The 24301-nt window shown below is 43.5% G+C and overlaps 1 protein-coding gene across 1 annotated transcript in view; it reads right to left on the bottom strand.

Moving 5' to 3' along the window:
• The window catches only part of RAPGEF4 (Rap guanine nucleotide exchange factor 4), a 464996-nt gene that overhangs the window by 47216 nt on the left and 393479 nt on the right, over positions 1–24301 (bottom strand). Inside the window, exons 23-24 of the mRNA XM_029605798.1 lie at positions 5080–5226; positions 3506–3603 (exon numbers count right to left, since the gene is read on the bottom strand). Of these exons, the coding sequence (XP_029461658.1) occupies positions 3506–3603; positions 5080–5226 (245 nt within the window). The remainder of the gene's footprint in view (positions 1–3505; positions 3604–5079; positions 5227–24301) is intronic.

Here is a 24301-nt window from a genome sequence, read left to right as displayed (position 1 = left end):
GGAAGGGCTATGCAAACTGATCCCAAACTCTATCCCCCAACTGTTATTCTCGTACATACATTCTTTATGCTGATTGCAAAATAAAGTTAAAACACTGTGCAGAAAGAATAATTCCCCTCACATTCCCTGATTCACTTCTCCCATTCTCTTATTCTCCTTCAAATACCCACTCACCAGATCATCTCACCCCATCCCCTCACTCACCCTCATTCACTCCCTCCTCCCACACAATCTTTTACTCCCATTTCCTTCACTCATCTTCACTTCCATCCCACCAATTCCTCTATCTCCTTCATCCCACCTCCCACAATCCTTACACTTCTTCTCTGACCCCAACAATCCCCTCACTTTCCCTCTCTCCTCCACCATCTCCTCTCATCTCTCATTCCCACCCCGACAATCATCTCACTCACCTTCTTCACTCCCACCCCCAATCCCCTCAATTTCCCCCTACCTGCCACAGTCCCCTCGCTCACCTCCTTCACTTCCATCCCCACAATCTCAACTCCTTCTCCCACCTCCCCACAATCCCCTCACTCTGACCCTTCCACAATCCCCCTACTCATCTCATTCACCTCCACTCCCACCCTCTACAATTTCCTCCCCAGCCCCTTCACGCCCACCTCCCAGCCCTCACTCCTTCCACCCCCCTCGATCCCTTCATCTCCTTCTCTCCCTACCCTGACTCACCTTCACTACTCCCCAGAAGAGAAGCCTCACTGGTGGCATGCTGGATAGCACGTTATTTCCTTTCCGCACCCCCAGGAGGCTGCCCAGTCCCCTTACTCACCTTCCATTGTTCTGAAAGAGGAGGAGGATTGCAGCCTTGCAGCATCTCAGGCCCATTTCCTCCTTCTTGGCTGTCGGTGCCTGAATGACACTTGCTCAATTAGGAGAAGAGGAAGGGGGGGGGGAGGGGGACAGAAGTGTTTGCCTTTCGTGAACTGAATTTTGAGGGGCTACAGTCCCTGTGGCCCACCCCATTTCTGACATCTCTGAGCAGCAGGACAGAGGGGGCCACAAAGAAGATGTTTCATGGGATTTGGAAGAAAAGCCGTGGATCAGAGGCAGCAAGAAAGATGACACATGCAGCAGGAGAGTAGAAAGAGGGATGTGTAGAGATGGGGGACAATGTTGGTGTTGGTCTGAGGAAGAAGGAACATTATTTCCCTACCACTTTTTTTACTCCACTAAGCAAAGTGACTGTTTCTCCATGGAGAGCTGTATGTAGTGCTCACTAGAACTGGTCACATATACTACAACAAGACTGTCAATGTAGTTTATGGAGAGGTTTTCTAAGTTTTAGTATATTTTCTGTTAATTAGATAATGAAATTAAACAATATTGATCTTTTTCACTTTTGCTTGATTCTAGCATTTAAATGAGTTATGCTCCAGACAACCCAAGTAATGCCGGGTTGTTTAGGCTAGTTTTAATATTTTTGACCAGTGTTATCAATTTTACAGATTTTTGTTATGCATTGAGAATGTATTTATTTATTTATTTATTTAGAGTTTTTTATATACCGATGAACGTTGGGAACATCTCATCGGTTCACATTAAATGCAGTTCAGCAACAATTGCTTTACAGTGAAACAAGGAACATATGGATAACAAGAGAGTAACACTAAACGATTTACAGGTTATTGATATGCATCATGAAAACGTATCATCATTAGCAGGACCTTATCATTAGCAGGACCCACAATTTGGAACACAATGCCTCCAGAGATCAGATTACAAAGTGATCTCAAGGCATTTAAGAAAAGTTTAAAAACATGGCTTTTTAAACAGGCATTTTACAAGGAGACGGGAGAATAGAAATTATTCAGGAATAAGCAGATAAGCACCGACACACAGTACTTAGGATGATACAGTAGTAGTCTATGAACCCCACATCACAACTAGCATATTGATAACACTATGTATGATAAATTTACCCGTAAAAGTACTTTCAGTACACTCGGTCATGACCCACTTCTCTAAAAATTATTTTGTCTAATGATATATTGTAAACGAACCTTTGACGGCACCTGTTAGAATGTACTATAGTACACTTTTACCTACATTAAATATGTGCCTACATGTAAACCGTTGCGATGGTATATAACTTAGCGACAGTATAAAAAAGATTTTAAATAAATAAAATAAATAAATATGAATTACAAGAAAAACCATATTTACAGGAATATCAGTATATACATGGGTGTCGAGATGGATTTGTGGAGTGTGTGTCATGTAGGGGAATGGACTTCATGGGAGGGAGGAGATCTGATCGGGGTATGCTTGTTTAAACAGGTATGTTTTCAGGTCTTGTTTGAACTTTTTTGGGCATGCTTCTTGGCGCAATGAGGAGGGAAGTTTGTTCCAAAGGGTGGGAGCAGCTAATGACAAAGCCCGAGCTTTGGTGGAGCTGAGCTTGAAGTCTTTGGGTGATGGGGTCAGTAGTGTCGCTCTGTGTTGATGTCTTGTGGGTCTATTTGTGTTATGGAATGTAAGCTGTTTTTCGAGCCAGTGCATATTTTGGTTGTGGAGCGCTTTGTGGACTAGGGTGAGAGACTTGTAAGCTATTCTTGTAGTGACTGGGAGCCAATGTAGGTGATGCAGTACAGGGGTGATGTGGTCGCGTTTGTGAGTGTTAGTAAGGATCCGGGCAGCAGCATTTTGGAGTAGTTGTAATGGTTGCAGTGAACTCTTCGGTAGTCCAAGGAGCAGGGCATTGCAGTAATCAATCTTGGATAGAATGAAGGCCTGTAGAATGGTGCGGAAGTCGCTGAGGGGTAAAATAGGTTTCAGCTTTTTGAGAGTGTGAAGTTTGAAGTAGCAGGATTTGATAGTATTGTTAATGAATTTTTTGAAGGTGAATTGTTCATCGACGGTGATGCCAAGGCTGCGCACATGTTTGGTATAGGCAGTGGAGGTGCAGGGGGTGTTTGATTGAAGGGATGGGGTGATGCCTTGGGGTGCAATGTAGAGAAGCTCTGTTTTGTCAGTGTTAAGTGCCAGGAAATTGCTTGTCAGGAGAGAATTGATGCTGGAAAGTGTCGAGTTCCAAGCCTGTGAGGCTTTGTGAAGTGTGTCATGTACAGGTATAAGAATTTGTACATCGTCAGCATAGATGAAGTGTGGGAGGCCAAGCTTGGAGAGTAGATTCCAGAGGGGGAGGAGATAAATAAATTACAGTTGATTCACTTTCATTGGACTAATTCAATATATTTGACTTGCTTTTGAGAATTATACACCCTTCACCAAGCCGGTGCACAATGAGCAAGGAATGACATGCCTATGAAAGGTAGAAACTGAAATATTTTTTAGTTTATTTGGTATTTCACAAGCAAAAAATGTTTTATACATGTAAAACACTTTTACAGTATTTTACATGTGCCGTTTTTTCCACTTTGAGATCACTGCAACATGATGGTGAACATAACATATTCAAGGTCACCATTACCGGTGCCGCACTACAAGAAAAACATTCAGACCATCAACTGTCAAATCTACATACCAGTGAATCGAACTGGTCTCGTGGACAAGCAAAGAGGCGTCCATTAACACTGAGAGTTGTGAACACTGAAACATCATTAGGCTTGAGGACCACTTTTTCTGTAAACATATAATCATATGATTTCCTGTTAACTGCAGAGGAGATTCTATTCATTTTTTGATAAGATGGGCAACAAAATTGCTAAAAAAAACTAGCATGCAGATAAATTTAATGCTTATTTTATCAGATGTAAACTAAACAAGAGACCAAACTGAATACGGTAAGCATTAGTGCAGGTAGAGGATGACACGTAACAAACATGCAGAACAACAAACAGGTTACTAGTTTTTAAATGACATTAAAAAGTCTCTATTAAAGGGCATACATAACGGACCATTTATTTATTTTTTTTATTTTGTATTCCACATATCTTCAATAAAACTTGTTCAAAGTGGATCACAATAATGAATTATATAGGCAGCATTGGCCAGAGATTCTTAATTCCTCTAGCAACTAAATTTATCCAACACAATCCACCTTGACTACTTTCGAAAAAGTAGCTGAATCTTTTACTCACAATCAGTGATAGTGACAAACAAAGGAAAGGTTTAAATTTAAAAAAAAATGCATGGCTTGAGGTCATGCCACCAGTACATGGGCAGATCTGTTGTAAAACATTATGGGCCCAATTCAGATCTGAAGGACTCGTACACATCTCCTACACGAAAGGAACTAAATGCAGCAGAAAAGGCCATGAAGAGCAAATCCTCTAGGCTGGTTCATCCTTTCCCAGTATGTACATTTCTTTTGTGCTGGAGACATGCATTAGGCCTTGAAGGTCCGAATCACAAATCTATCAGTCAAAGAGTAGAAGAGGCATAATCTTCAAGGGTATTTTAGCGTTTTCAACCATTCTGCACTACCATTGTGGCCTATTTTGAATAGGTTTCCAAAATCACGTGAGGCTCCATTTTAGGTAAAGCTCCTACTGCCAGTGCATTCCACTAAACTGAGGGCAAGGGATAGGACACAGAAGTATATATTGTTTCAGAGTAGTTAAATACACTTAATTTCTGTTATGGCAGCAGACTTAGAAGATTGTTATAGCACTTATATAATATTATTAATTTCCCAATGCTCTTCAGCTTTGCAAATAATTTCCTCTCTCTCAGTAAGAGTCATGCTTTATTAAATCAACTCACACACCAAAACGATCAGGATCTTTACTGCTCTATTTTCATTTCAACGTGCCTCCTCAAACCCTTTGTGTTATGATATCGTTAATCCATAATGCATCCTGGGAGTTTGAGGATCTTAGATATTGTAGACTCAGTTCCAGTTTCACTGTTCTTTAAATTTTGAATGTTGGGGCAAACAAGAAAAAAAAATCATCAAAATACCCCTAAGATCTAACATGAAAGATTAAGATTTGTATTATTATTATTATTATTTTATTATTATTCAGTGGCTTGTCATTAGTGAGTTCTTCTAGTGAGGAGTTTCAGCTCCTGGACCCCAGGATGGCTCTTGAAACTAGCAGCCATTAGTGCGTTTCACCTGGTCTTTTCTGGTTTGATATGAGAGAAGAACTTTACCTCCAGCTGAACTGATCTTCACTAGTATCAGTCCTTCTCCAGAACCCAGTTTATCTGCCACTGCATTGAGCACTTCCTTCACTGAAGCAGCTACTTGCACACGAATCGTAGTGTAGGTATGGTCTATGCAGTATACCTTAAAGAGTACTGTGAAAACAGAAAGATTTAAAGCAAACACTGGAAATGTCAAAAGGACAGAGGGAAAACAAAGCTTGAACCATGAGGTCTAGCACTCAACAAGTCAATGCAGCTCAGTTCATATGAATGAACTGTTCAGTACTACATGGAGTTTGACAAGATACATTTCAGGCTCATTTAATAATTATAAAATTGCAAGACTACTGCCTAGTTGAACACAAAATAAGTGGCTGTATGTGACACAATGAAAACCCTGTCTTGCAACAAAATAGGTGATCTCAAGACTGTTTATTCTCTTTCAAAATTACTTGCACTGATTATCTCGTCACAGACTTTCTCAGAGTTCTCAACACAACATTTAATATGTTGGAGAGAATAAGTCAGGTCATTTTGTTACATCTGGCTTAGACTGGATCAAAGCACAGGGTGCAAAGATACTACAGTTTTTCCAAAATACTGAACCCTTTCAATAAATATTAAGAAGGCAATAATCAAATTGCTTGCTTTGGTGCATACATTGTGGGTGCTTTTTACCTATGGTGTTGCACCAATAATCAAAGCAAAATGACGCACATTTTTTGGCTTTGATTATTGCCCTGGGAAACAGTACCCACAGAGATTTGTGCCTGATTGTCTGTGGGTACTTTTTCTCTTGAAAATAATGCACATAGATTTGAAAATGACATCTATGTACATTATTTCCCTTCCCCAACCTAAACACACCCTCTGGAACACCTCTAGACAATGCAGGCAAAAGTACATTTTACCTGCGCTGATGGTGCTAAATTTTCAAACTGCTATTTTTCCTCAGGTAAAACACAATTTTACCAACAGAAATGGCTTTGAAACTTGTCCTCCCCATTCAACCAGAATCAAGAAACTTCAAGGTACCTGCCTAGTAAGGATAGGGAACTTTTTTTTCAATTGTCTCTGTGATGTCATCAAGTATTACTAATACTGTCTTGCCATTGGTCTGTGCTTCATGATTTATTCAATCTATACTGAAGGAATTCAGTGACAGAACACATGTTGCTGACTAATATACCCGCAATATTTCATTTGTCTCTGTCACTTTATAATGTGCATCACCATGCAGGCTCCTTGACCTAACCGGAATGAAAGCCATGGGGCTCCAATGTGACTGGGGGAAGCTTTCTTACAGCATTTTTCACTGAAAGTGGAGTATTAAGTCAGGGGATTAAAAACGCCTAGGAAACCTGCTAGGGGAAATGGCATTGGTTCAAGAGAAACAAGTACAAATTTTATAGGGACTGTGGTTGCATCATATTAGAAGGTAAATAGCTGTGCTTATACTTCAAGAGTTTCTGTTTCCTAAGCCCATCTCTACTATTTCAAAACTATATGTTTGCCTGAGAAAAGTCACAAAGAATTTTATAACTTGTATGATCAAGATGACCTTGATCACATAAGTCATGTGAGTAATTTGTCTGCAGTGTTCGAGGGCAAAGCCTAGGATTATAGATAGGTAAGACAGAAATATTTCAAATAATAACAATACTAATAACGTGTTAGCTGTAGACAGCAGGACAAATCAGCTGCACAAAGGGGCAACGTTATCTGGCAGTGCTGACACAATGTGCTCTCTCAGAGTTGAGAAAGCTAAAAAAAAAAAAATCCCCTGGGTATGCAGAGGAGTTCCCATGCAGCCGCCCTGTTTAAGTCTTCTCAGTTTTTTCACAAGCTAAACTTCAACTCTTCTGGGAGGAGGGTGGAATTGTATGGATGATTTGTCCTGCTGTATTTATGGAGAACACCTCTTACAGATAAGCAATGTTGCTTTCTCCATGGATAAACAAAAACAAATTCAGCCATATAAATGGGGTCTCCCAAACTGAAGGTTGCATGAAGAATTGTTTTTTGCTGTTTCAGAAATACATGCAGACTACTTGAAACAAGGATGGAAGGAGAGCTGAAGCTACCAGTTAAATAGATTTTTGAATCCTGCTTGACCAAACCTGTTTCTGTGAGAATCTTCTTCTAGACAGTAATGTTTGAGAAAGGTATGAATGCAGGACCAGTAAACTGTCTTGCAGATATCTTGAACAGAGGTGAAAAGTAGATGTGCTACATAAGTTGCAGTTGCTCAAATCTGATGACCTTTGAGTTTATTCGGTAGGTGAATGCATGCACTAGCGTAGCAAGGCATGATACAGTCTGAAAGTCATGTAGAAAGAGTTTGATTATTTGGATCATAAGAAATACATAGCTGAGAAGCAGGGCCGGTGCAAGGGGATTAGGCGCTCTAGGTGATCCCTTGCGCCCCCCCCCCCCCCGGTCTCGGCCCTGACTCCTACCTCATTCTCAATTGTGTCCACCGACTGTGTGGTTTTCTGGGTCGTGAGCAGGTTGGGCACTGCTTGTGGACGGCCAAATCTCCACTCCTCTTTCCACCGCTTGCAGCCCCATATGGTTGCACTTAGTGGTGCACCAAGGGTCTCCGGCGCCTGGGGGCTAATGCATTTGTGTGCCTCTCCAGCACTCCCCCCTCCTTAATCCTTCTTGTACTGATGCTTAAGGTCACAGAAAATCAGTGGCATCTCTAGACAGAAGAATTTTTTTTTTGGGAGGGGAGCCAAAATGACATTTCTTCATCACACCCACCTCTATAGCATGGATCCTGCTTTAAAATTGGTTACAAAAAAAAAGTGTTAATAAAAAAGTCCAAAGGGTCTTCTGCGTAACTTAAAAAAGCTGGCCAGTTTCACACTTCTAGTAAAACTACTATAAAATTGTTTGATAGCCTCATTCAACTAATTCTATATGGCTATCAGAGTGAAGTCTGGAATATATAGGAAGGGACAGAATGTCAATATAAATCCTGCACCTCCAGTTCTGTAACTCTGTGCATCCACTGAAATTACCCCAAACAATGGAGCTTGGATGTTTCCCTTACAGCTCATCAAACTAAAAGATATTTTCAAATTTTGGTGTCACCTCACAGTAACAGCAGCACAAACACCTTCCACTGCCAGGTACATTGTGAGCTAACACAAAACCCCGCAATAAAGACACTCAAAATATATACTGCAATCCCATCGTAACATAACAGTAATAACACCAAGGACTCAAACAACAATAACCCTTCCTGTGAAAAAGCAAGGGTAAATATTACACTGGGTCCTAGAATACCAATACACCACCTACTGAGGAAACAAAACAAACCCGAATGCTACAGATCCCTATACAGACACTACATGCTAGCAGAATCTCTCATCATGGTCACACACACAGAGCAGAGACAGACTCTCACCAAATACAGAATGCAAAATAAAGGAGCACAAAATTAGACAAAAACTGAAATGGAAACTCCAAGAAGCCAGACTCTGTGTATTAACAATGGAAAAACAGAACTACCATTCCTCATAAAACAAATAAAATCAAGAAACATAAAGCATTAGTTATAATAGTAAAACCATAATAAAAGAATATTTTAAAACTACTGATAAATAGAATTTCTATTAATTAAAATCATATACATTTTTTACAATTTCCCAAACACCAATAAAATATTTCAAAACAGCACATATATCAAATAACATCCAATAATTAAAACTAATAAGGATTTTAAAAAGCCCCTTGTCTAATTTTGGGACTCATAGCTTAGGGCACAAGAACACTGCAATTCAGCAAGAGGTTTTAAAATTTAGTTTATTTTGGCTTTTTCAAAAGACATGCAAAGACAAGTGTTCTTGTGAGATGCAATCTGCCCTCTATCTGTAATAAGTAGCATCTCCCTGAATTTCTGCCCTGCTCTGACTTATATAATTAAAATCCAACATTCTCGAAGCTTCCAGAAAAGTGTAACCGCCCACAAACACATGATACGGTTGTCATGACAATCTATCCTGTATAGGAAATGCTTGTGAGGACCTCCCTCAACTAAGAATTCTTCTAACCCTGTTCCTCCTCCCAATGTAAACAAGTTCCTGTATCATACTGGCTTTGATGCAAGTATTCTCTTCTTGTCTTCTGTTGTTCTTCTTTGTTTATTGTAAACACCCCCCAGTCTGGGTCTTGAATAGAGCTTGGCACCAGGATTCATTCAAATTGGTTTCAGGTCATTGAAACCAATATCTGCAAGATAAAGGCTTGCATCCTGTTTTCCTGCAGAACGAGTATCCCTGCATTGTGAAGTAAATGTGGCCATTAAAATAGGCCTCTCTCCTTTTGTTGCCAGCAAATCTGTCTCAGAGATTCTCTGCAAGTCATTGATGCCTTCCTGGCCTGTAATTATAAGCTTTGCAGGATTTACCAGTTTCCCAACTCTTCTGCATCCTTTGAATCTGTGATAGTCAGAAAGTCTCTCAAAGTTCATTCACCTCTGACAGGCTAGTACAGCAGAGGAGTCTGGGTATTCTTGGTTATCTTAATCAGACATATTCTTCATTTCCCTCTATGGGACACCTTAAAATGGATAGGTGTCACATCAATCAGTCTTCGATGCTAAGCCATGACAGAGGAACTTAAAAGTGTAACCTAATCCCTAACCTTGGTATTTATCAGGTGTAGTGCATAGGTGTATGTCCCTCTAGATTCTTAATTAATATGAAGGATGCTCCCACAAGCATTCACTAGTTAATCAAAAAATAACATCAAAACTAATTTTCACTAGGTAACTATTAGCTCTATAATGGAGCTATACAGATACCTGCATTATAAAAAGGACCTACTTCATAATAACATGATCACATATGTTATCTTTCAGAATCAAGTAAGTACATAATAGTGGTATAACATGTAAAAATAAGTACACAGAGAGACCAGTAGGAGGTTATCCTCTCTCTCTCTCACACATACTCACATGTCCATTCTCTCTCACACATACACTGTCACATACATACACATTCATGCTCTTATATCCACCATAACCTCTCGCTCTCACAGACACTGACACACTCTCAGGCTCTAAGACATTCTCTCCCTCTCCACACCACCACCCCCATACACAAACTCTTACTCCCCTGGATTTTCTCATACACACTCATGCTCTCACGCTCATTGGCTCCCTCACATACACACAAACACACACACCCAGGCAAGCTCCCAGTCATTCTCACACACACTGACCCCCAGGCAGGTTCCCATTCATTTTCACACCACTCCCTCCTCATCCCCCAGGCATGTACACATTCATTCTCACTCACACAGACCCCCAGGCAGGCACCCATGCATTCACACACATACACCCCCAGGCAGACTCCCATTCATACACATGCACACACTAAAGGCAGACCCCCCTCTCTTTCTTTTGCCAGTAACCTCGGAACCTCTCTCATTCCTCTGCTGCCGCTGTCACTGATGCCGCATGGCTATTAGGGAGGCGCCGATTGCTGTTACTGGCACTGAAGCCCATTCTGCTGCCTCCTCTGTGCAGGCCCCGTGGGCTTCCACTTCCTCTATGCTGATCTCGTACATTGTGAGATCCGCATAGAGAAAGTGCTACTCTTGCACATTCCCAAAGATTACATGTGCCAATCACTAAAAAGTAATTTTTTTTTTTAACCTTTGCTGTCTGATCTTAGTTTTCTAATCGGTTGGTCACAGGCTTTTTTTTCCACCTTCCCTTTCTTATTTTTTTGCCAATTCCTTTTATATTGTTTTTTTTTTCTATTTCTTTTCTCTCCATCTTCTTCCCTCAAACACACAGTCAGGTTTTCATTCTCACATGCTTTCTCTCTTTCACACACAAACACACACAGGCTCTCAATGTCACATGCTCTCTCTCATACAATCATTCATACACACAGTCTCTCTCTTGCACATGCTGTCTGAGTCTCACACACACAGGCTCTCTCACTCCCACATGCTGTCTTGCTCAAGCACAGGCTCTCACTGTCACATCCTGTCTCTCTCACACACATAGAGGCTCCTCACATGCTGTCTGCAAACATTCAGGTCCTCACTCCCACTCACAGTTTCTCAACTCACTCTCACATACAATCTCTCAACTCATCTCATACACGCACACATACACACTCTACAGACCCTCAGCTTCTCTCTCACCTCCCGGCCTCCTCTTCACGGGTCGCCGCAGGATGGGCTCTGCAGCGGCCCTGATCTTCTCGGGCCGCCCGCCGCAGTGTGGGATCCACGGCGGCCCTGCTACCGGACCTCTTCCTCTTCTTGGGCCGTTGCGACTTGGGACTCGCGGCGGCCCATAAGCGCTGCTTCTCTTCTGCACACGCTGATGCTGCTCCTCCTCCTCCTCCTTCCTGCCAGCGCGGCTCCGGCAACGTTTTCTTCCGGGACTATGCAGGCAGGAAGGAGGAGGAGCACTTGCACGTTTAAACGCGACTTTTTTCTTCGGGCCGTGCTCCACCATGGCCCTGCCGATCTTCTTGCTGTGTGTATCCGGCACACAGCACAGCACGAGGCTAATGCTCCGCCTTCTTCCTGCCTGCGCGGCTCTGGCAACGTTTTCTTCCGGGGCCGCGCAGGCAGGAAGGAGGAGGAGCACCTGCACGTTTAAACGCAACTTTTTTCTTTGGGCTGTGGTGACATGAGCTCCACCACGGCCCTGCCGATCTGCCTGCTATATGTTACTGCTCATCCGCCAGTGGGATGAGGTCCACTGGCAGCCGCATGAGCCTCCCTGCGCCCAGGAACATTGGCTCCCCTTGGGATACCACTGCTCATGGCGCCCCCTAATACTCAGCTCCCTGGGCCCAGGCCTAGTTCGCCTAGTGCTTCCACCTGCCCTGCTGAGAAGACTTCCTGTAAAGTTTAGATACTGCTATACAAAACAGTAGAGCTCTTCCACAATCTAAGTTATGGAGGGCTTGCTTAGCTTTTTAGATGAGATCTTGAAAAGAATAAAGGCAGCACTATAGATTTACTCAAATGAAATTGAGAGACTATTTTTGGTAGAAATTTAAGATTAGTTTTTAGTGTCATTCTATTCTTAAAAGTGTTTGTATATGGAGTGTGTCCCACTAAAGCCTAGAATTCACTTACTTTGCAAGCTGAGGTTACTGCTATCAAAAATACTATTTTCCAAATTAAGGATTTGATATAACTTGATGCCATAGGTTCAAATGGAGTATTCATCAGTTTGGAAGGTACTAGATCAAGGTCTTATTATGTGGGAGGATGAAAATTTAAAAGGCCTCTAAAGAGGGGCGCTCTAGGGAGCCGATGAGAGCGGACGTCTAGGAGTGGAGCTCCGTCCCCCTCAGGCCTAATAACCGTCCAAACTCGCTATTATCTCATAGCAGCCCCTCGTAAACTACAACCTACAGCTTGAGGAACGCGTGCTACTGATTTACTTATGGCATGCAAACGTCGCACAACGGATTTAAAACAGTTTGCGTACGATAAAGAGTCGGTGGATCGGGGCACTGACATGGCTGCTGTACCGACGGCGGCCTTATGCTCTCCGGAGGATACCGCAACGGAGCCCTCCCGAGCCAGTCCGGTAGGTGCGGACTTACATCTTAATCTGCCGACGAGAGACGAACTTCGAGGCTGGTTCATGGAGCTACGGGCCGAACTGCGCCAACAAAAATCAGATCTCATGGCGGCCATGTCGGAGATGCGTGAAGATTTTGGCGCGCTGGGACGCAGGGTCGATGAACTCGACCTTAGGGTTGAACAGCATGGCGACTCCCTTAATCATTTAAACAGTGATCACGACCACTTTCATAAAGAAATCTCGATCCTCACAGATAAGTTAGAGGACTTGGAAAATCGGAATCGACGGAATAATCTCCGTATTCGTGGGGTTCCCGACACGGAGGCCTATGCTGATGCACAGGCAGTGGCGCAGCAAATATGTGCCTTTATCTTGACACCCACAACTCCGGATCAGGATGCCGAAGCCGTACAACCGGCTGATATTAAATTAGACAGGGCGCATCGTGCGCTTGGCACAAGAAGGGCTTCTGGAATTCGAGACATCGTCATTTGCCTCCATAGTTACACAATAAAGGAAAGAATCCATGAGGCTTCACGGAAGATGAAAGAGATTGTTTGGCAAAACCATAGAGTAGCTATTTTTCAGGATTTGGCACCGTTGACTCTATCTAAGCGCTTCGCTCTGCGGGATGTTACAGCTAACCTGCGAGATCACTCTATCAGATACCGCTGGACATTTCCTTTTGGTCTGCAGTTTCAGGTCACGGGAGTTACCTATCGAATTCAGACGCTTGAAGAAGCTGCAGAGGCGTTTCGCCGGGCCCAGCTACCTGCCTCCTTTCAAGTCCCCAAAATGGCGGCCGTCGCAACGAAAATGGATACCCACCCTAGATGGCAGCGAGCGGGGAAAGGGGGCAAGCGCTTGCGGCGGCAATCTGATATCCCTCATTCTCCTGCAAAAGATCAGGGATGAAGGTCTGTGCGACCACAGAGGGAATGAGTGACTCTTTTCGAAGAGGCGGCCTCTGGCCTGCTGAAGTTGCCGGTGGTCGTAAGTGCAGAGTTTGTGCTCTGCTCCGGGAGGGGCTGCGCGTCCTTTCTTATTTTTTCTGGACGGTTATCTTGAAGTTTACTGTATTCCTGTTTATTACGAATGTGCTGGTTTGGTTCACATGCTCGTTGCTTTAACACTGTTTACATGTTCTGTGTTCTGTATAAGGCCTGGGGGGGGGAGGTGGGGATGTTTGCTCTTGCAGGAGTTCGAGGGGCATACCCCAGTAAGCTGATCCCTGTGATCTCAGAGGGATTGGTTTAAGTTATTGTATACTGACAGTCAGGGCTATGGTTATTCTGGAGAGGGTGGTGGTAGTGGAGAGTTCATGTTGGTGGGGTGGACTTGCCATTTCAAGCACGATGTTTGATGTGTTGGAGGGGGAGTCCCGCACAGCCCAGGGTGGGACTAGTATGGTTATCTTAAACAATGGCTACACGTATAGTTTCCCTTAATGTTAAGGGGCTGAATTCCCCGCGGAAACGTTTACTGCTTAAAAAAGAATTACAACTTCAAAAGGCCTCGATTGTTTTTGTGCAGGAGACCCATGTGCGGAAAAAATATGAGCGCTTACTTCAATACCCCCAATATCAGGGTGCTCACTGGGTCGCTAGTACAAAGGGATCACGCTATGCGGGGGTGGGTATTCTTTTCGCAAACACCTTAATACATGAGGTCCTATTCAAGTTAGCTGATGATAATGGGAGATACTTGCTCCTTCATGTGCGTATAGGGACCAAGACTTTTACTTTTTTAAATGTATACTTCCCCAACACAGATCAGGGTGGATTTCTACGTACCATTGATACTGTGTTACAGCGCCATGTCTTGGGTGAATTAATCATAGGGGGTGATTTTAACGCCATCCGTGATCCCCAGCTAGACTCCTCCCATTGCGGTGCTGTACCTAGAGGTATGCGGCAAGAATGGAGGGATTTCCTAGAGCATTGGAGTGTTATTGATATCTGGCGTCAGAGATACCCTAGGTCTCGCTCCTACACCTTCTTTTCTAAGCCGCATCTCACGTATTCCCGTATTGATTACCTGTTTGTCCAAGCCACCTTACAAAATGCGGTGTGTCTCGTAGGGATAGATAGCATCAATTGGTCGGACCATGCCCCTATATGGTTGGACATACAACTTCAGGATCCGGACCGTGGGTTTCGGACTTGGAGACTAAACGATAGCTTACTGGCCGACAAGACGTTTGTGAGTACGCTGGATGCTCAGATCAAATCCTACTTTGATAGTAATACCACCGAGAATATAGCTGCTACTACTGTGTGGGAGTGCTCTAAGGCTGTTGTGAGGGGTCTGCTTATTGCACGGGCTGCTCACTGCAATAAGGAAAGGGAAAGCACTCGTAGGGCTCTCACTAAAGAGTTGGACTTCTTGTCGCGGCGACATCAGCTGTCCTTATCCACCGCTGACTATGCCAAACTACTCAGGGTCCGGGATTCACTAAGGGCTATAGATGATGCCGCCATAAGTCATTCACTAACTATCCTTAAACACCAGTATTACGAGGGCGGTAACAAGGCTGGCCGGTATCTTGCACACAAATTGAGAGCGGCAAGGGCACAAACATTAATAGCTAAAATACGGAACTCCCAGGGGGTGAATGTTACAGCCTCTCAGGACCTCCGTCAGGCATTTACTGAATTTTATGCCTCATTGTATGCCTCCGGAGGTAAGGTGGAGGAATCCAACATTCAGACGTACTTGGATTCGGTTGATTTACCTATGCTTACTTCAGTACAAGCTGGTATCCTAGATAAACCCATTACCTTACCTGAGGTTGAGACGGCTATTAAGCAGCTGAAGCGGGGAAAAGCACCGGGTCTCGATGGTTTTTCAGCCGTGTATTATAAAAAGTTTCAGGCAACTCTTTCGGGACCCATGGTAGATATGTTTAACTCATTGAGGGACGGTGAGCGGTTAGGCAGTCAGGCTAACACTGCAGGTATCTCTGTCATCGCAAAGCCTGGGCGTAATCCGGAACTATGTGGCTCCTATCGCCCGATATCTTTGATTAACCTGGACTTAAAAATATTAGCTAGAATTCTGGCGGCCAGGTTAAACCTGGTTCTGCCTGAACTGGTGCATCCTGACCAGGTGGGGTTCGTGCCCGGGCGCCTTGCTGCAGACAATGTTCGGCGCATTGTTGATTTGATAGAATATGTGCAGCATAAGAACATACCTGCGGTCCTTTTGTCGTTGGACGCAGAAAAGGCGTTCGATCTGGTACACTGGCCTTTTTTGTTCGCCACGCTCAAGCGGATGGGGTTTGGTACCTATTTTGTGCAATGGATTATGAAGTTGTATGACCACCCATCCGCTCGAGTAAAAATTAATGGCGGTTATGGGGACGCATTTCCCATAGGGAGAGGCACTCGACAAGGTTGTCCACTTTCCCCTCTCTTGTTTGCACTCTTTTTAGAGCCATTTGCATCCCATGTACGTGAAGCCACGTCTATACAGGGGGTTGTGCGGGAACGCCACCATTTCAAAATATCCTTGTTCGCGGATGACGTGATGTTTACCCTCACGGATCCTTTTTCGTCCCTACAGGGTGTCATGACTGAATTGCTGTCCTTCAGTGGCGTGTCCGGGTTACGAGTGAATTATGACAAATCAGAGATACTCAACATTAATCTCCCGCAGGCTGAGACTGTCGAACTTGCGCAACATTTTCAGTTTAAATGGGCGGACAGAGCATTGAAATATTTGGGGGTACGCATTGGGCCGAAGGCAAACCAACTATTCAACCTCAATTACTTGCCCTTAATCCAAACCCTTCAGAAGGACTTGGGGGTATGGTCTAGGGGGACATTCTCGTGGCTGGGTCGCATAGCCATCATTAAGATGAATGTTCTCCCGAGGCTGTTATATTTTTTTACTACCATTCCAATTTTCCTCCCCGCTATGCTTTTGAAGAAATGGCAGAAAATTATTTTCGGGTTCATTTGGCGTAAACGTCCGCCTAGGGTGAGTAGGCCGACCCTCTATCTTCCAAAGACACGGGGAGGACTCGGTGTCCCGGATCTTGATAAATATTATGGTGCTGCACAACTTAGAGCTCTGGTTATTTTGCATAAGACTACGAGCATACCTCAATGGGTCTTGTTCGAACAAGCCTGTGTGGGTCCCTTACCTCTGTCGTCCCTCCCCTGGCAAGCTAAATCCACTTGGAGGGGGATTGATTACATGCCCTATGCGTTGGTCACTACGATGCAAGTGTGGGTTCGTTGGAAAATGTCCTTAATTGGTATGGTACAGCTAACCCCGCTCACCCATTTATTTAGTAATGCACTCCTTACTTCCCCTCCAAGGGCGGGCCTGGCCCAAAGGTGGCAGACAGCGGGGATCTTACGTATTAAGGATGTTCTCAAGCAAGCGTCTCTTATGTCTAGAGAGGAGATGGGGCGTCACTACCACTTAGATCAAGTTGATTTTTTATTGTATGCTAGTTTGTACCATGCTATCAAGCGGAGGATAAGGGGGGGCGTACTCCGCTTAACCACTACATTATTTGAGACTATCTGTATTCATGCTCACTTTGTTCGAGGTGTGATCTCCAAGATATATGTACTCCTTAATGATAAGGGGACCTCAATGTTTCGACAGCAGACGTTATGGCAATCGGACTTTGCCCGTCAATTACAGGACACCGAATGGGACTTGATATTTCTAGGGGCGTTTAAGTGCTCCATCGCCGCATCCCTTCAAGAAAACTGCTATAAACTTTTATACCGATGGCACTACTCCCCAAGTCAAGTTCACAAATTCGCTCCGTCCTCCTCCGATCAGTGCTGGCGAGGTTGTGGAGCGTTGGGCACGTATTACCATATGTGGTGGCAATGCCCGAGGGTACAATCTTACTGGACCTCCATAGTGGCGTGGGCCTCGTCTATTCTTCATCTGGATATAGAGGTGAAACCCTGGCATGTTCTGCTAAATCTACCTCTGGATGATACAAACAAAGATACACAACGCTTTTTACAACACCTTTTTATTGCAGCGCGCTTAACACTAGCCCACCACTGGAAAGCGTCACAGCTACCCGGCTTGGCTTTAGTTCAGCACAGAATGCATTATCTGTTTCAGATGGCTCGCCTGACAGCCACCCATCAGGACCGTATACCGGCTTTTGCAAGGATTTGGGCCCCATACCAGACATGGCTAGCTGCTCAGCAATAACAGTTTGAAGATGCTTTGCTTCTCCTTTACAGTTCCTTCTCTGCTATAGCCTGCTTTCTGTTACGAGTATATTATAATTAAACTTGTGTTGACTGTCAGTAGGGTGGGGGGGTGGGGGGAGGGGTTTGATGATTATTATTCCTAAAACTGGTGGATCAAACGCCTGACTAAGGATTTGTTTGACAGGATGGGAGATGTATTGAGACCACTCTTATCGGAGTTGTAGTGATAACTGTTCCGTTATGTCTCCTGTTGTCCTTTGAGGGATTTTGATTCTCTTGACTCTTGTGTTATGTGTATACCGAGTTTGGTCTGCCAATAAAAATGTTTAAATATAAAAGGCCTCTAAAGACCTTTGCTACAAGAGGGAGGCGAGACACTAGAAGACCTTATGCTGCAATAGCACTTGCATGTACTCTAATATAATTATATTTCAATCCTGACTTGGAGTGGTTGAGTTAGGTACAGATATAGCATCGAAGTTGAGTAGTTGAAGCGATTTTCAGGTATAGCAGCATCTTGTATTCAGGTATAGCAGCATCCATTCAGGTATAGCAGCATCTTGTAGATGGTCTTCTTGCCACTAGCAGTACTTCTTTTACATCTGATGCCAAAGGCATCGCTCATACTAATCTGCACTCAATATCCATGCTGTGAGTGCTAGCGATTAAAAAGTGGGGTGAAGAAAGATCTCACTGAGTTACATTAGAAGATCTAGGAAGATTTGGAGATGAATTGGTTGGGCTAGAGAAGGTCTTTTCAGCCATAGAAACCGCATTTGGTCAGAAGGGAGCTAATAGAATTATTTTCCCTTTGTTTCTCCTTAACTTGTAAATTGTTTTGGCAATAAGAAATACTGTAAGAAAAGTATGCGTTAGGTGATTTGCACCTAACGCATACATTTCATAGCATCTGATGCTATGAAATTTGATCCATTCTTTTTGGAGCAATACAGAGAAAATTTGTGACTGAAAGAAGCTGCAAAGAGAGCTTTGTGACGAGTTCCCCACTGGTGAAAGAGGAAGTGTAAGGTCCTGGGATGAGGTTGAATGTGATGACTCAATAAATCAGTCAGGACATTTTGCTTGCCTGGGAGATGGATAGAATTCAGATGTATGTTCCTTCAGATTACCCAGTTCCATATTTTGCTTGCTTCTTGATATAGTTTTAGCGATCCTGTACCTCCTTGCTTGATAATGTAATACATTATTACTACATTGTCCATTTGACAATTTGAAGCACTATTCCCTTTATAAATGGTTCAAAAAGTAGGAGAGCCTTGAAGATGGCTTGCAATTCCAAAATATTTATGTAAATGTTCTATTCTTGTTTAGATCAAGTCCCCTGGGAATTGGGGATTGAATTGAGGTATGCTGCCTATGCTTGATTGGAGGCATTCATGCTCAAGGTTTCTGAAACTGTGGAGGATGAAAGAACTGATCAGACATGACATTTGAGGCTACCATCTCAAGGAACGAAAGAAGAATGGAGAGCAGTATGTTATAGTGGTTGAGAGTGCCGATTTCAATGGAGTTTCAGATGCCACTGAGTTGTCCTCATATGCAGACATGCAAAACATCTAACAAAGACTCTGTCTGCCATGTGTTCCAATACTTTCAACAAGGTTTTGGCTGACACTGCCATCTGACTGGGGAGGGTACGAAGTATTTGAATTAATTTGTTCTCCTTTGAAAAGGCAGGAAGGCATTCCCCCTTTGCATATCCAAGTACTCTCCAGTTAACTCCAAATGATGAGCTGTTGTAAGATGGGATTTTTTGTAATTTAGTACAAACCCAAGCAAGAGGAGCATATGGATGATAAAGGTTATGTTTCCCTTTGCTTCCTTTAAGGATTTGCTCAATATTAGCCAGTCATCCAAGTATGGAAAGTCTAAGATATTGTGTTTCCTCACAAAGGCAGCCACTACTGCTAGGCATTCTGTGAACACTCTTGAGGCAGCATACAGGCCACTTTTTTATTTTAAGGCATGACCCTTTAAATCTAACATGGGAGCCTCGGGACCTGCATAAGGGTCCTGAGGCTCTTGCATTAGATTAATGTTTTTCAAATAGGTATCGTTAATAACACAGCTGACAACTTTCTAAGTCGGCAGTGTTATGTTATTATCATTAGATTGCATATTAATGAGATACTTTGCATTTTCATGCATGTAATCATATGCAAAGCAGTTCATTGTTATAGGGGACGGAATCTGGGTAAGGTTATGCTAAATATTCCGTATATATGTTGTTTAAGGCAGTGGTTCTCAACCCGTATGTTGCGACACACCAGTGTGTCGCCAAGAACACGCACATGTGTCGCCACACTTCCCGATCCCCCGCTGACCCAGCTGCTCCCCCTACCCATGTGAAATAGGTACTCCGCCCGGGCTTAAAATGCTGATAGCGCCAGAGGAACGCGGCAGGACAGCTGGAGTCAGCAGCACCGTCACTGGCATGCTCTCTTCTTCCCGCCTCCCCCCCCCCCATGGCCCGGAAGAGGAAGTGGTGAGCAGTGGGTGCGTGCGCAGGAAGAAGAGACCATGCTAGTGCGGGCAGCGTCGGCCCAAAGAAGAGAAGAGAGGCGCAGCCTGAGGAATGAGCAGCGCAGCTCGGAGAAAAACGAAGAATGTCGTCAACCCCCGCAGCCGATGGGACTCCTTTCTCCGTGAGGGCTGAAAATGAAGTAGGTTGCTGCTGCCTTTAGGGTTAGAAGTGGAAGAGGCTGCTGCTGCTGTTGCCGCTAGTTCGGGGGAGGGGGAGAGGGAGTGAATGAGCAAGCATGTGTGTTTGAGATCCTGTGTGTGTGTGAGATAGCTTGTATGTGAATGATTGAGAACCTGTACATGTGAAAGAGAGTATGTGTGTGATTGAGAGCTGGTTTAGGTGAGGGAGCATGTGAGTATGTGATTGAGAGTCTGTGTGTAAATGAGAGAGAGAGAGAGCATGTGTGTCTGTGTGTGACTGAGAGCTGGTTTAGGTGAGGGAGCATGTGAGTATGTGATTGAGAGCATGTGTGTAAATGAAAGAAAGAGAGATCATGTGTGTGTGTGATTGAGAGCTGATTTAGGTGAGGGAGCATGTGAGTATGTGATTGAGAGCCTGTGTGTAAATGAGAGAAGGAGCGAGCATGTTTGTAAGCATGTGAATGAGAGTCTGTTTGTGAGAGAAAAAGACAGCATGTATGTGTGTGATTGAAAGCCTGTGTGTGTAAGCCTGAAAAGATAGACAGCATGTGTGTAAATGTGTAATTAAGAGCCTATATAAGTGAGAGAGAAAAAGCACGTGTATATGTGAGCGATTGAGAGCCAGTGTGAGAGAGAGAGAGAGAGAGAGAGAGAGAGGAGAAAGTTGCAAGCAAACCATCCCTCCTCCTGCTAATTCAAAACAATCTCAGGGCACCTGGATATCAAATGTTCCCAGGTATGCAGAGCAAAACATTTTTTGTATCATTATTTTTCATTACTGGGTCTTTGTGTCTGCTATTTTGAAATATTTTATTGGTATCTAGAAATTTTTGATATGAGTTTTTAATTATTGGATATTCCATTCATCTTCTGTTTTGAAATAATCTGTTCTTTTTGTTAGTATGGTTTTACTGCTACGGATTTATATTTCTTGATTTGTTTTATAAGGATGGGTGATGTTTCTTTTTTTCCTTTGTTGCACTGCATACAGAGACTCTGGCTTGTTGCGGTTTCCAATTCAGTTTTTGTCTGCATGCTTCTAGTTATGCGTTTTGGTTTCTTCTTTGTTAGTTGAGGGTCAGCACATGTGATTCAGGTGAGGTTCTCTGCTGGCGTGTAGTTTCTGTGTAAGGCTCTATAGCAGCCTGACTTGGTCCATTTTCCTAATAGGAGATGTATTGTCTTAAGGCCTGGTGTAATATTTTCAGTGTTGCCTTTTCTTAGGTAAGATGGTTACTGTTAAGTGCTGGAAATTGGTGCTGTTTTGGTGTGGGATGTTTACTGTTTATGCAATTTCTGTTCAGACAGTATGGGGTAGATTTTTTAAAAAAGCGCGATCGCGTACTTTTGTTCGCGCAGCAGGCGCAAACAAAAGTACGCTGGATTTTATAAGATACGCGCATAGCCGCGCGTATCTTATAAAATCCTGGATCGGCGTGCGCAAGGCTGCCGATTTTGGGCAGCCTGCGCGCGCCGAGCCGCGCAGCCTGCCTCCATTCCCTCCGAGGCCGCTCCGAAATCGGAGCGGCCTCGGAGGGAACTTTCTTTCGCCCTCCCCTCACCTTCCCCTCACCTTCCCCTCCATTCCCCTACCTAACCCACCTCCCCGGCCCTATCTAAAACCCCCCCCCTTACCTTTGTCCCTAGATTTACGCCTGCTAGAAGCAGACGTAAATCTACGTACGCCAGCGGACTGCTGGCACGCCGTCATCCGACCTGGGGGCTGGTCTGGAGGCCTGGACCACGCCCCCGGACCAGCACCACGCCCCCGGTCCCGCCCCTGAAACGCCGCGTCATTCGGCCCCGCCCCGACACGCCCCCTTCAAAAAACCCCAGGACTTACGCGCGTCCCGGGGCTCTGCGTGCGCCGGCAGCCTATGCAAAATAGCATAGGATTTACGCGAGCAGGGCTTTTAAAATCCGCCCGAATATGTATCTTTTCCTTGTGTCATTCTTAACAATAAAAATAATACTGGACCTTTATTTTTTATTTCTGCTGTAAATTGTAATGAGCAGTGTGTCACACATGTCAGCGGGGTCTGAGGGTTGTCACGATGGGAAAAAGGTTGAGAACCACTGGTTTAAGGCATGTAAGAGCCCTACTGCAGCTTGAGGCATCTCCCTGTAAGGTAGTTAGTCAATTATCTATTTCCAGATGAGGCAGGATTGAGTTCATTTTGAACTTCTCTCTTTTGAGTTATTTGTTTAAATTCCTTAAGTCTAGGATAGGGTAAAGACCTCCTGACTTCTTGATCTCAGAAAATACCTTTTCTTCTTTCTGCGATTTGGACCAGTTCTATCGCAGATGCCGACAGTAGTAAACTTAGCTCATCCTTCAGGATTTGCAGTTATTCCAGGGTAAACCTGATGTGGACAATGAGAGGAAAGGGGTGGCAGAGCTTGGACATTTTGTCAATACCCTTTGAGAATGTTTAGAATCCAGCAGTCCATGGGGATAAGGGACCATTGATGATGGAAATATTAAAGTCATCCCCCACAGGAAGTGTTTCAGAGGAAATAGGATTTTTGTAGAAAAGAATTGGAGTGGACTTCTGCGATGGCTGCTGTATAGATTTTTGCTGAGATCTTTCTAGCATCTGTTCTGCGGTGACTGTTGTTGCTGAGGTTGCAGATGTTGGAAGCATTGAATTTGTTATGAATAAGGATGATACAAGAAGGTATCAACCTTCTTGTATGTTTGAGGTTGATATCTTCTCTGAGAAAAGAGAATTGGGTATGAGATTACTGTAGTTAAAGTTTGTAAAGTCTCTTTAACTTTATCTGCAAATAAATTGCCACTCAAATGTGCAGCATCTGATATTTTGTCATTATCATCCTCACTTGGTCCTGATGTCTTCAACCATTCTAGCCTCTCTGTGCCTATGGCTAAAGCTGAAGACCTACAAGATATATCAACGCTTTTGTAAACAGATCTTATAAGGTGTTTTGAATTTTCATCTGCTTCTTTTAGAAGATGTGGGATAAATTTATCCTGAAGATCAGCTGGAAGAAGAGCTAAGGTGTTTTTAATTTTTTGTAAAGTATTACATAAATATTGAGTCATCTGGAATTGGTAAGCAGAGATCTTCCACTGTAGCATGGCAGATTGGAAGATTTACTTTCTGATATTGTCTAGAATCTTCACTTCTTGGTGGAGTATTAGAGTAAATCTTTGATATTTTTAGCTCTATAGAATAATAAGGCAGCTGTACCTTGTCATATCATGGGCAATTTTTAACTTAATATTTGAGGTCTATTCTGGCTACCAGTAAGATAGAGACAGGTGTAAGTCACATCTTGGTTTGAAGATCCTGAAGGGCTTTAAGAACTGGAAAAGCATGTTGCTTAGGTGCTTTTATATATCTTAATACTCTTCAAAGTCTTCCATTGGTTCAGATTCTTGTAACTGAAAAGGCATAGAATCTGCCATTTTTTGAATAAAAGCCAGATATCACAAGTCCTTGGTAGGTAGGGATGTGCAGCCAGAAAAAAAATGTTTTTTTTGTTGTTTGTTTTATTTTTTTATTCCGTTGTTTTTCAAATTTGTTTTTGTTTAATTTTTGTTTTGTTTATTAGTGCGTACTATTTCAATTTAATACACACTATTGCAATGTAGTGTTCACTAAATTGAAATAGTGTGCACTTATTTTTTTAGTATGAACTAAAAAATGAAAATGAATAAAAATGAATGCACATCCCTAGTCCTTGGTGGTGTGCTGCTTTTAGCTTTTCTAGGCAAGGGTCCAGAGGTAACCTTGGTGAATCCGAATCG

Source organism: Rhinatrema bivittatum, chromosome 6 (assembly GCF_901001135.1).
Source record: "Rhinatrema bivittatum chromosome 6, aRhiBiv1.1, whole genome shotgun sequence".
Classification (NCBI taxonomy): Eukaryota; Metazoa; Chordata; class Amphibia; order Gymnophiona; family Rhinatrematidae; genus Rhinatrema; species Rhinatrema bivittatum.
This window is presented reverse-complemented; position numbering and strand designations above follow the sequence as displayed.